Raw genomic sequence first — 13,514 nt, 5'->3', positions numbered from 1 at the left:
ACAGCCCAGAGGAGCCACGGACTGCCGGAGCAGCCTGGAGTGGAGAGGAGGGCCTGACGTCAGGAGGAGGTGTCCCACAGGCAGAGGCGACAGGACTTGCTGACGGAGCGACTTCGGGCCGGAGGGAAAATGAGAAAACAAGGATGTTGTGTGGGCTTTTGGCCTGAGCAGCTCTGGGAGCCATGGAGGAATTCTGAGCAGGTGGTGAAGGACGCTGGGGGCGGGGAGGGGCCGAGGGCACCCCTCGGGCAACAGAAGTCAAGAGCACTAGGGGTGCCTGGGTGGCTCGGTTGGTTAAGCGTCCCACTTGGGCTCAGGTCACGATCTCACGGTTTGTGGGTTCGAGCCCCGCGTCGGGCTCTGTGCTGACGGCTTGCTCAGAGCCTGGAGCCTGCTTCGGATTTTGTTTCCCTTTCTCTCTGCCCCTGCCCTGCTCACACTCTGTCTCTCTCAAAAATAAATAAACATTAAAAAAAGAAGAAGAAGAAGAAGTCAAGAGCACTTAACAGACAGGGCCGTGTCAGGCGCTCACTGGACAACCACAGGCCAATGTTGAGGAGGCAGGAGATGGGGCTCAGGAAGAGGCTGGGGGGGGGGGGCAGTGGTCAGTGTGTTCCAGAGGCAGCAGCGGCGATCCGGGTCCAGAGGTGAGCTCTCCACTTGATATGGGCATGAGCTTGACCAGCGTGGACCAAGAACAAAGGAAGAATACTGGGTAAGATGCTGACTCAGGAAGCGGGGATGGGGGGGAGACGGGGAGAGGAGGGGAGAGACTGAGACCCAGCGTTCACGTTCCCAGCACACAATACCCGGGGGCGTGGAGGAGCCAGGCTGCAGGGCCAAGTTCAGCCATCCAGACTAACAGGGCCATCCTGGACTCCGACCTCATATCCCAAATGAGGGCACATTCACAAGCTCTAAACACACTCTCTTGCTCAGATGGCCAAGCACGCCAGATCCAATCCTCTCAGATGAACGGCTTTTGGCATCGTTCCTACAAAGAGGATTTGGAGGACATCAAAAGCTTCATTAAAAAAAAAAAAAAAAACACACCACCCAGAGGCACCAGCCAGCATTCTCCCCTTATCAGCAAGGATTAGGTGGAATTCTAGTGTCTACATTGCGGGATAAATAGAGACGGTTATGCACAGCGAGAACCCGGGGACAGAATCAGAGCTGGGAGCGCAGGATGAAATGAAACCACTGTGCAGGGGGACCGACCAGGCTGAAGAATTCTGACCACGACCAGCTTTAAGGATAATAGCACAAGACAGGTGGCCGGTGTTTAAAATGTCTAAGGAGGCCTCTGCACCACAGGCAGAGAAACTGGTTTCGGGCTTCATGAAGAATAAAGATACAAATGGTTGGACCCCTGGAGCAGGGTTTACTGATCTGGACTGGAGGTGTTTGCTTGTCTTGGGATTGCTCTCAGATTCTGAGTCCTCAGCAAATAAGCATCTGGCCAGGAGAAACACTATTAATACTGAGGTCACAGAATTAGGTCCTTGCTGAGAACGTGCCCAGGGGTGTCTCAACCAGAGGTCACGCTCGCCAGACCAGTGTTAACAACGTGGAATTGTGTTAACAACGTGGAATTTTACTTGCAAATATGAAACCCACGCGTGCACACAGATAATCGTGGACGGCCAAGCGCTCTAAGAGATATCAGAGGTGGTTTTCGTTGAAGCCTTTCAGTTTGGGGAAACCGAGGCCTAGAGGCACAGAGGTTAAAGGACGCCCCCCCCCCACCCAAGTCCTACCTACGGCTATTCAGAGGCAAAAATATTAGGTAAACAAGCACCATGCATTGTCACGCTGGGTTTCCTTGGGACCAGTTAATGTCACTTGTTATTCTTTAGCCACTGTGGCCAGGAGAACGCGACTGATACTTCTCCCTTCCGGGTGGGAGGGGAGTGGCATCCTGCTGCAGCATCCCAGGCTTCCTTTTCGGTTCTGACCAAGCGGCAAGCAGAAAGAGCGTCAGCAAGGCGCTCTGTCTGTGCACAGCACGACCCTCGTAGGAGGGGGTTTCTAACCCCATCGAAGTCCTGATTCATTCACCTGTGCCTAACGGTGGCAGACCAGGTGTGGTCAGACTCCGGCTGTTCCAGAAAGGCAGCTTTGTCTCTTAAGACATGTTCTTGGGGCGCCTGGGCGGCTCAGTCGGTTGAGTGTCGGCCTCTTGGATGCTTGATTTCGGCTCAGGTCATGATCCCAGGGTTGTGGGATTGAGCCTGGTGTCAGGTTCCGTGCTGAGTGTGGAGCCTGCTTAAGATTCTTTCTCGGGGTACCTGAGTGGCTGGGCTGGCTAAGGGTCTGACTCGTGGGATTCTTGATCTTGGCTCAGGTCATGATCTCTCGGTTCATGGGATCGAGCCCCACATTGGGCTCTACGCTGACAGCGCAGAGCCTGCTTGGGATTCTCTCTCTCCCCCTCTCTCTGCCCCTCCCCCACTTGTTCTCCCTCCCTCCCTCTCTCTCTCTCTCTCAAAATAAATAACTAAACTAAAAAAAAATTTAGGGGCGCCTGGGTGGCTCAGTCTGCTAAGCACCCGACTTCGGCTCAGGTCATGATCTCGCCGTTCCCGAGTTCGAGCCCCACATCGGGCTCTGTGCTCACAGCTCGGAGCCTGGAGCCTGCTTTAGATTCTGCGTCTCCCTCTCTCTCTGCCCCTTCCCCACCTGTGCTCTGTCTCAAAAATAAAAATAAACATTAAAAAAAAATAATAATGAAGGATCTTTCTAAAAAAATTTTTTTAAAAAAAGATCCTCTTTCCTTCCGCCCTTCTCCTCCACTTGCAAGTGCACTCTCTCTCTCTCTCTCTCTCTCTTAAAATATATATACATAGAGAGAGAGAGATTCTTTAAAAATTTACCACCTCCCACTACGTAGAAAATTCTGACAGCTGAATTTTCTGTGTGCAAATAAGACTATCTCCGAAAGTTGGGGCGCCTGGGTGGCTCAGTCGGTTGAGTGCCCGACTTCGGCTCAGGTCACGATCTCGCGGTCCGTGAGTTCGAGCCCCGCGTCGGGCTCTGGGCTGATGGCTTGGAGCCTGGAGCCTGCTTCCGATTCTGTGTCTCCCTCTCTCTCTGCCCCTCCCCTGTTCATGCTCTCTCTCTCTGTCTCAAAAACAAATAAAACATTAAAAAAAAATTATAAAAAAAAGACTATCTCCAAAAGCAAGAACAAAGTTGAGCCATCGGGAAAGCCCCTGGACTTCCTTCTCACACGGAAGAAGACTTCTGAGCTGAAATAACTTTACAGAAGATACCGTCTTGCATTACCGAACCCTGGACTCTTGTCTGAAGCTTGGCACGACCCCCCAATGTGATGGTATTTGGAAGTGGGGCCTGTGGGGGTCACCGGTGTTGGATGAGGTCCTGAGAGTGGGGCCTCCGTGATGGGATTATTGTCCTTATAAGACGAGGAAGAGACCAGAGAGCTCTCTCTCCACCACGTGAGGACACAGCAAGGAGGTGGTTGTCCACAACCAGGAAGTGGGCTCTTACCAGGAACTGAATCGGCCGGCACCTTGATCTTGGGTTCGCCAATTTCCAGAAGTGGGAGGAATAGATTCCTAGTGTATAAGTCACCCAGCCTATGGCATTTTGTTTTAGCAGCTCGAGCTAAGACAAGATTCCAAAGTGAGCAATTGACAGATATCTGTCTCGCCCTCCACTGGCTGGGTTCTGTGCCTTTGCTGAGAGAACAGAAAGTGGGGCCATGTCGGCATCACGAAGGTCAGGACGGATGATGGGGGAGGGGATTCACATGCTCCTAAATCATTCTGTGGTCTCTGGTGGGGGGGGGGGGCGTGCAGGACACAGCCGTGGTGACAAGGATGGTGAGGGTAGGGGACACAGCATGGACCTAACAGCAGGAACACATCAGAGGTGAACCAGGGGGGTGCCTGGGGGGCTCAGTCAGTTAAGCAGCTGACTCTTGATTTCGGCTCAAGTCGTGATCTCACGGTTCACGGGTTCAAGCCCCGCATCGGGCTCTGCACTGGGGGTGCGGGGTCTGCTTGGGATTCTCTCTCCCTCTCAGCCCCTCCCTCTCTCGTGCTGTCTCTGTCTCTCTCAGAATAAATAAAACTTTAAAAAAAGAAAACAAAAAAAAAAGGAGGTGAACCCGGGCCCCGCCGCACAGTGGGGACAGCCAGGTAAGGCTGTGCAGCCCAGTCAGACCCACACCACCCGAGGGTCTGAAAAACCAAGCCCCGTCCTGAGAAATTCCCCACTGGGTTTCTTTTTTTTCCAACACTGTATTTTTTTGTGATTCAAGTATAATTAATATGCAGTGTCATAAAAGTTTCAGGTGCCCAATATAACGATTCAACAATTCTATAAGTTTCCCGGTGCTCATCAAGTCTCCAACACTGTATTTTGAGAAATTCCAAACCTACAGAAAAACTGGAAGAATAAAACGATGAACAAGGTACTCACGTACCCTTCACTTAGATTCACCGATTATTAACATTTTGCTGTCTTTCCATTTTCTCTCCACGTACACACCCACCTTGCGTGTGTGTGTGTGTGTATAACGATTAGCATCATGATACGTTGACCCCTGAACGACACGGGTTTGAACTGTGTAAGTCCACTTATAGGCGGATTTTTTCAATAAATACAGTAAATGCAAAAAAAAAAAAAAAGAAGAAGAAGAAGAAGAAAAAAGAATCACTCTATGTTATTCCTAAATGTTTAGGCATGCGTTTTTCTTTTTTTTTTTTTTTTAATTTTTTTTTTCTTTCTTTTTTTTTTTTTTTAATTTTTTTTTCAACGTTTTTATTTTATTTTTGGGACAGAGAGAGACAGAGCATGAACGGGGGAGGGGCAGAGAGAGAGGGAGACACAGAATCGGAAACAGGCTCCAGGCTCTGAGCCATCAGCCCAGAGCCCGACGCGGGGCTCGAACTCACGGACCGCGAGACCGTGACCTGGCTGAAGTCGGACGCTTAACCGACTGCGCCACCCAGGCGCCCCTAGGCATGCGTTTTTCTAAGAACAACAACATATTTCCACATAATCACAACGCCAGCATCACGCAAGAAACTGTGGTGGATACAACAAAATAACCTAATAAACCATTCATTTGAAACATATCCCAGTTATCTCCAAGATGTTCTTTATGGCTCCCCACCCCCACCCCCATCCAGAACCCAATCAAGGATCAGGCATTCCGTTTGCCTGTCTTGTCTCTTCAGTCTTCAGTCTGGCAGAGTGTCCTTGCCTGTTCCGTGTTTGGTGATACCGTCCCCACTCGGTTGCTGAGCAGAGCTAGGACCCGAGTGCCAAGAAGTCTGAGTTCTGGCCCAGACCTCACTCTAGTACCATCTGAGTGACCCCTGACTTTCACCTTGACCACTGTTTGGGAACCCTATGACGTAGTTTTGCTGGAATCCACGCCTCTGTTGGGTAAGAAGCCTGGTAATCCTAAAATTGCAACTTATACATCAGCACCAAAGAGCACTGTTTCCTGGCCTTAAAAGGGACCGGCTCTGGTTCGTGACATTGTTGGCCACCATTCTCTGTGAGGGTGTGGCAGGCCTGTCACGCTTCCTCAGCTGCCCACCCCTACACTCGCCCCAAGGAGACATGACAAGAAAGAGCTTCTAATAATAGAGCTCTGCCCAATGCCCAGCCTCCCTGCCCTGGCCGGTTGCTCACCCCCCATTTCTTCAGTGGCTGCCCGGTGTCTCGGGCCATCATGCTACTTTGCTCCCCGCAACCGTGGGGACGCTTCCCAGTGAACCACAGCCACAGTGAAAGGCCGCTTCCCTGGGCTCTGGATCCTTCTGAATAATCAGCTTTGTGAGTCAAAGGAAGCAGCTGCCCTGAGCCTCCCAGGCCTGGCAGGGCAGAAGGACGACTGGATCAGAAGAACTGCCGTTAGTTAGCAAGGTGGCTGTATGCCCCCAGCCCCCGTTTCCCCAGGGTCCTCCCACCCGCTCTCCCGGCTCGGCAATATGATAATGAGAAGTCTGTTTCCAGCCAATTTCTTAACAGCTTCTTCCAGGGGTGATCCCACCACTAAGAAGGCAGAGTAGTGGGGGACAGTGAGAGGTGTCCCCCCCCCCCCAGCACCTGATCCCGGGGCCTGAGGCCCGGCGATGGTTTAGTGTTTGCCAGCTGGAGTTGATGGGGGCTGGGCAACTCGGCAACGGTTGGGGACCTGAACCTACAAGGGAAGGCAGGAGCTCCGAGTGAGGAGACTGACTTCAACATAACCCTCGCGTCGGGATGATCTCGGGACAGGGTGTCGCAGTGGGAGGACGGCCTCTCAGGGTCACCTGGCAACTGCCCCGCATGTGAACCCCTGTGATGACCTCTGTCCTTCAAAGCACCCACTCCCCCCCACAGGACGAGCATTTTCCAGACAGAGGCAAATTGTGCTCCGGCTGCTACTGACCATGGGCACCGGGCCCATCCCACTAGATCTCGAATTGCTGAGGGCCCCCAGGCCTTGCAGAAAGCTCTCTCCTGGGTGCTGTAACCCAGAGGGTCAAGACATGACTGGATGCCACAATCAGGCGCTGCAAACTCCAGTCTAGAACTTGCTGCTGAGTGATAAAGGGCCACTGTGGGAGCACGGCTTGCTGAGGGCAAGCGGCTGAGAATAGCCCGTACGCCTCTCCTGTTCCCAGGAAGCCGTGAGCGCAGGCAGAATCCCAAATACGGGAGCAAACCTAACAAATCAGCACAGGTCCAAACCCTACCTGCCATCCTCATGGATGAGGTCAGCAAGAACAGCAGGGCCTCCATTAAAGCGGAGAACCTGTCTTCCTTGGGCCGGATACAACAGCCCTGGGCAGGCTGGTTAGAATCCGCTCTAATGACACAATTAGTCACCCACTTGGTCAAACAAAGCGCCTGCCTGCTCAGAGGGGTCTGGCACACTTACTCAGCAAAGAGAAACCCCTGGCCCCAGCCTCACTGCCTTCTCCCCTCGAGGGTTCTCTCCAGTATAAACCACCGCGTCCAGCAGAATTCAGAATGGGCACTGTCGACACACTGACAAGGCACTAAAGCAGCCTGGTCATGCTTTCTACTGCTCTGGCCATCCTCCCTTCCAAGAAGAGGAGCTGGGAAGTTAATTCTGATGTGGGCCCTGGGTGGGAGCCTACAGAGGCCCAGGGAGGAGGAAATCCTGGGAATGTGGGTTTTGTGCCTCGCCAGTAGGTTTCCAATGTAGAGACAAGCACTGGGAAAAGTGTATTTCTTGGTGGGTGAGAGCATATCTCTCTGGGTATCCTGAAGCAAGGCGGCACCGTCAGGACAGGGCTGAAGGACCACAGGGAGTGAGGCGTGGGGCAGTCGCAGGAGGCTCAGCACAGGGGTGCTCAGCTGTGCTGTAGGGGGGCCTTATCTTGCCCTTCCATTCCATAAAGGCCAGGCTTATCTGCAAACCCCGGGGGAGATATGCCAAAGCACGTGTGCAGTTTGAAAACGACAATAAAAATGACCGCAATTGTGTGGTGCCTTTCCCATCGGCCCCACCCTATGCGCTTCACCAGAGACATCACTGACTCTGGAGTCTGGATTTCAAATTGGCTTAAAAAAAAAAAAAAAGCCAGCTTTCCTTCCCCCCCCCTCCAAGTATGACTATTTTTTTCTTTATCGAGACACCTCTCATTACTGCAGACCTTGAAATGTGCCACATGCACGTGGATGTGGGGACCCGTGGGCCGGGGGGGGGGGGAGGGGGGGAGGTGGGGGGGTGAGGGGTGGGTGTGACCCGCGCGGGGTGGTGCGGGAGCCGCAGCCGGCCGGCCGGGAAGAGAGGATCGCTAGCGGAGCACACAACTCCGACAGCCTCGTCGCTCGGCGACACTTCTGGGGGAGGAGGGCGAGTTTGCCGGCGGGGCCCTTCCTCCCTGCCGGCCGCGGGCTCTGCGCTCCCGGGGACGGCCCGGCCCGAGGCTGGGGACCCGATTCCCCGCCCCGCCCGAGCCGGGAGACGGAGGGGGCGGGGCCCCGGGGAGGGGAGGGGGCGCCCGGGAGGGCCGGGTCCGTACCTGCCTGGCCTCGGCGGCCTGCTCCTCCGCCTCCGCCTCCGCCTCCGCCTCCGCCGGCGCCGCCGCGCGCTCCCCCGGGCCCTCGAGCTCCCCCGGGTCCTCCGGCGCGGCCGCCGGCTCCGGGGCGCAGGGGCCGGGCGGCGCGGGGGTCCCGGGGGCCTCGGCCGGGGGCGCGGGCTCCGGGCTCGCGGCCGCCCCGCGCCTCACCAGCAGCCAGGCGAGCAGCAGCGCCAGCGCCGTGGCCAGCGCGGGCAGCGCGGCCAGCAGTTCGGCCGGCGCCTCCATCGCGCCGCGGCCGCCGGAGTGCCAGCCCGCGGGGACCCCGAGGGAGCCGGCCGCGCCCCGCCCGCGCCCCGCCCCGGGGCGGAGCCCCCGCCGCGCCCCGCCTCCCCCCCCTCCCCCGGGGGTGGCTCCGATGCTGGGGGACCCGGGGCCTGACCCCTGGGGGCGGCGCTCCTGAGGCCGGACGAGTCCCAGCCCCGCCCCGGGCCCCTAAGCTTTGCGCTTAGATTTTTGTTTTGAAAACCGGCTTGCAACACTCATTCCACGGGCGCCCTCAGATCACCGTCGTTCTCGGCAGCATTTCCGCCCGGTACAGAAGGCCATCTCACAGCACTTTGGAACCGCCAGCGGAATGCCGAGGCCCGGTGAGGCCGGAAGGCTCGCCTAAAACCGTGGCCCTGGACTGCCGGCAAGACGGTGCAAAGCGAAGGTCAACCCCGCTTTACTCCCGGCCACTCCCCGGACACGTCCACAGCGTTTTCAGAGGACACTGCCCGAGCCTGGCCGCTGGATGCCCCTTCTGGGCTGAGACCCAGCAGCCTTCCACAAGGGCGTCCTTGTAACGTGGCTGCCCCCCAAAGGCTGTTTCTGGAACTCAGCTCCAGGTGCCTTGTGTCCACTCTGGTCCCCTACTGGCTTTTCCTCTTGGAGTAATTCTGGAAGGTAGCGAAGGTGTAATGAAGGGAAGTGTACTGGTTTTGTTCCTTCCAGATCCTTCCAGGGCTCTGTTGCTGAACAGTGTGTGTTTGAGATGACTACGCTGTAACCCGAAACAGTATTTCTCCCCCGCTCCCAATAAACACAGGGCGGACGAAGTGTATCAGGTACCAGCTGAAAAAACAGGGTGCCGGTTTTTGCTTTGGATACATTTACTGCTGTTTTGGAAAAATTACAGTGCCTGAGCTGACATCTGGTGGGAGCCAAGAAGCTAGAATGGAGTGTTGTTTAAATTTTTTTTTAATGTTTATTTATTTTTGAGAGAGAGACAGAGCGTGAGCAGGGGAGGGGCAGAGAGAGAGGGAGATACAGAATCGGAAGTAGGCTCCCGGCTCCGGGCTGTCAGCACAGGGCCCGACGCGGGGCTCGAACCTACGGCTTGTGACATCATGACTTGAGCCGAGGTCCCTAACCAACCGAGCCACCCAGGCGCCCCTAGATGGAGTGCTGTTTAAAATTTTTTTTTTTTTTTTTTAAACGTTTATTTATTTTTGAGACAGAGAGAGACAGAGCATGAACGGGGGGAGGGGCAGAGAGAGAGGGAGACACAGAATCAGAAACAGGCTCCAGGCTCTGAGCCATCAGCCCAGAGCCTGATGCGGGGCTCGAACTCACGGACCGCGAGATCGTGACCTGGCTGAAGTCGGACGCTTAACCGACTGCGCCACCCAGGCGCCCCGATGGAGTGCTGTTTAAATGGAAGATGCTAGCGTGTGCTCAGGCTTCCTCCTGGTCCAGTTATGACCAATGGGCAAAAGGCAAGCTTAATCCTGCCGGATCACATAATATGAAGGTACAAGCAAAAGGAATTTCAGTGGTGACCGATGAAAAACAGCCCGTAAGTGCAAAATGCGGAGTGGGGCTTAGGTCTTAGCTACTGGCTTCTGACCACAAGGGGACTTATGGGCTAAGTGGGTCTTCTTCCTTGTCCCCTGTCCTCACTGTTTCAAAGTTGCTATGTAAGAGGGCCCGTTGTGCAAACTCGGTCACGTTCTGTATCAACTATCGGATGAATAACGGAAAGAAACAAGAACAGAACAATGCAAAAAACCCAACTCCAAACCAAGTTGCTTTATTTAAAATGATGAACAAGTTTCATCCAAGTGAAAGTTAAAAATACCAGTCAAATGGCAGAGCCACGGGCATTTGGTGGCGGAGCCCATGGCGAGATGAAAGCAGACGTAAGAAGCTGCTGGGTGCGTGTGACAGCTGCAGGAGGCGTGAGGACTCAACTCAGCACGTGGTCCCCGGCCTTCCGCACTGTCCAGTCACCCTGGAGACAGCCGGCCGGGCCAGTGCTCAGGGGACACGAGGAGTGTCACGTTTTTGAACTACCGATGACAGCCACCACCTGAGGGGCCGGGGCACGAGGTTTGTCTAGTTTGGCTGTATAGAACGTGACATCATTGGAACATTGTGGCAGAAGGCGGGGAGGGGAGTGTGAGGAGGAACCAGACTCCGCGGGGAACCATCGACGGTACCAGCACACATGACAAACGACTTACTTGTGGAAACGCTACACAGGATTCGAGGAACCTACAGCTGCGCACTTACACGCCTACGTCCTTAGAAAGCACTTTTTACGACATTTACCGCAAAACTCCCGCTCTGTCCCACACGCTCATCTGAGGTCCTAAATCACATCCAGGCGGAACCTCTAATAAGTTCACGAAGCAACTTATACCAGCAACTTTCTTGCTTACCCTTAGATATCTTTAGCTAATTTAGAAAGAGAAACCAAATACTAAGAACACGGCTATGATGTTAATTACGTTCTTTTATGAAGATCTCATCAACTTGTATTTTATAAAGCCTGAACTTGCTTTTCTGGCCGCGGAAATGGATACGCCGGACTCTACCAACCCCGACCAGCGACCCTTGGGAACCACGGCACACTCACTGTCCCTTAGCTCCACGAGAGGAGGGACCTGGACTCGTCACTGCTTCATCTCCAGCACCTAGAACAGTGGCTGGCACTCAAACGCAGGCTGGGTGCTCGAATGACTAATCAATGGGCATCTGCGAGCCTGAGCCAAATGTGAACAACGTCCCTGCGTTTGGTGGCTCTCCCCTCAAAGGTGTCACCCTGAATATCCCAGCACTACTGATGACCCCAGAGGCACCTGTGTGCGGCCCTGGATACTCAGGCTGATGGTAGAACCCTTGGTGCTCACCCCCGAAGCCCCAGAGGCTCCCCCACCCCCCCAGTGTCTTCATCCACCTGCTCCAATCAGTTACCAGTCCAAGAGCCCTCGTTCCAGGACCCAGCGCATTGGGTCTAGGGAAGAATCCCTAGAAAATAGTTTCATGCGGTATCCTTCTCTCACTACTGCTGATGGCACGCAGAGCAGCTCAGGCCACGAGGGCAGAAGGGTTGACGTCAGAACAGATGGCCCTGGTCCCCACTTTCTACCTTGTCCTGAGCACCCGGCCATCACTCCACTCCTTTCTGTTTCCGCACCCCATCCCTGCTTTCTTTCCACGCTGGTGTGCTCGGCTGGCCCACGGTGACAGTAAAAGGGGAGGCGTGGGAGGTGCTGAATCCCAGCCTGGCTAAAACAAAGACTGTCCATGGTCATTCGTGGGCCGGCGAGAGCCCAATGGCAGCACGTAATCTGTGTGAGCCAGATGCTTTCAGGTGAAGGGACTGCGAGTCTGCCGGACGAGCTGGATCCCTTATTTCTGAGTATTGTTTGTCAAACAGGAATCACCCATCGCTGGAGCCTCTGGGGGGGCGGGGGGGTGGGGAGAGGCTAATCTCTCCAATTCAAACTGCCCTGTCGTCGCAGCCACTGCACGCCCCCTGGCGGCAAATAGCCTTTTGCTTTTGTTGGTTTTCCTTTAAACCGAGGCTTAGAGAGAAGTTGGTACGAATTTGAGAGGAAGGTGCGATCGCCCCGTAGCAATACTGGGGAGATGAAAAAATTATTTTGAAGATGGCAAGAAAATTTTAAAAAGGAGGAGGAACACCATTCAGGTATTAATACAAACAGGTTACAAGTTCCGTGTGTGACTTTACTCACACGCACACACACCCTGGAGCCCGGGGCCGCCTGAGCCCCGTGGCCGGGCGGGGAAAGGAAGGGTGGGTGACCGGTGCCAGCGCTGAGAAGGTGGCAGATGTTCTCCATCCCGTCCGGCCGCTTCTTTGCATTGGCATTTGAGGATGCAGAAAACACAAAATAGGGGCCCAACCTCCTAGAGTAAAGCCACTCGACCGACCTAGTGTCGAGAAATGGTAACCACTCTGCTAAAAATGTAACCTCTGCACAGAAGAGACCTGGGTTCCCCAGATTAAAGCCACGTGTCGGGAGGATCTGGGGGAGGCGACACCACACGATTCCAGGATGCGTGCACACACCTCGCGGCTCGCCCGGGAGACTACGGTGAGAGCTCCTCTGCCCTCCGGCTGCTCGTGCCCTGGCCTGCGTTCCCACCCAGAAGACGGCACGTCCCTGCTAAGCCCCCTTTTACTTTTAAGTTTAGTTGAATTCAGGGACGGGTTAAGGCAAGCAGATAAGAATGAAGAGAGCAAGACGTGAAACCTGCTGGTCAATCCCCAAGCGTTCACGGCGGAGTCGTCTGGAAGCCCAGACAAGATCCCAAAGGCGAGAAGCACCGTATACGACCTCACTCCAGACGTGCAGCCCGAGCCGCCCACCTTGTTGTGTCTGCCGGTCAAACGAACGGGGACACTCATCGCGACGTCTCTCGCGGAGCAGATCACGCGGCAGGAAAGACCAGGACACGTCTGTCAGGAGGCAGCCCCGTTCCTCATTCACGTTCCGTGATGAGAATGCACTGAACACCTTTCCTGCTCTGTCCCCAACCCAAACCCCGATGCGGCGTCCTTCCCCCCAGGACACTCGGCACACACACACCACCGGGACGCACGAGGCCCTCCGACGGCAGAGAGAAGGGAACGCGTCACAAGACAGTGCTTGCGGTGGTGAGCAGTGCCGCACGTGCCGGCTGGGTCACCGCCACGCGGCTTCGGACAAAGGGTGACACGGGGAGGTGGCGCACACGCGGCACTTCGTACGCGTAACCGGCTCGCACGCAAATCCGAGTCCGCTCGCCCCTCAGGGCCCGCTGGTGGGCAGCCGGCTCTTGGACGGCAGAGGCTCCGCACCGACGGTCGGCGAGGGGTCAGATGCAGCCGGCCGCTCCCGGGATGGCGACCCTCCGGCCTCGGGGCGGAGCAGCGTGGTTCAGAGACAGCACAGGCCTTGTCACCCAGGGGCCCACGGGCCTGCAGCGTTTCGGGGTTTCACTGAGGGTCGTGAGCTTTTAAAGTTCTTGGCCATCTATTCTTAGGAAGCAGTGAAAACAGCATTTGACCGAAGACAGAAGCTTGGACCAGAGAAGGATGATCCAAATTCAGAGGAGACAGAGGAGAAGGAGGGAGCAGAAGACGTGAAAACTGAGTCAGGTGGCCGCCAACCACGTACGCAGGAACCACCTCAGGGACAGTCTCTCTCTTTGCTCAGGGGT

General features: G+C 55.3%; 1 protein-coding gene across 1 annotated transcript in view; it reads right to left on the bottom strand.

The window, feature by feature from the left end:
• MXRA7 (matrix remodeling associated 7) overlaps window positions 1-8,306 on the bottom strand; it is a 28,650-nt gene extending 20,344 nt beyond the window's left edge. The window contains exon 1 of the mRNA XM_047080423.1: window positions 8,022-8,306. Within this exon, the coding sequence (XP_046936379.1) occupies window positions 8,022-8,306 (285 nt within the window). The remainder of the gene's footprint in view (window positions 1-8,021) is intronic.
• Between the last annotated feature and the right edge of the window lie 5,208 nt (window positions 8,307-13,514).

This window comes from Lynx rufus, unplaced genomic scaffold, assembly GCF_022079265.1.
Source record: "Lynx rufus isolate CCGP_SWC_20201006 ecotype Redwood Valley unplaced genomic scaffold, mLynRuf1.p SCAF_18, whole genome shotgun sequence".
Classification (NCBI taxonomy): Eukaryota; Metazoa; Chordata; class Mammalia; order Carnivora; family Felidae; genus Lynx; species Lynx rufus.
This window is presented reverse-complemented; position numbering and strand designations above follow the sequence as displayed.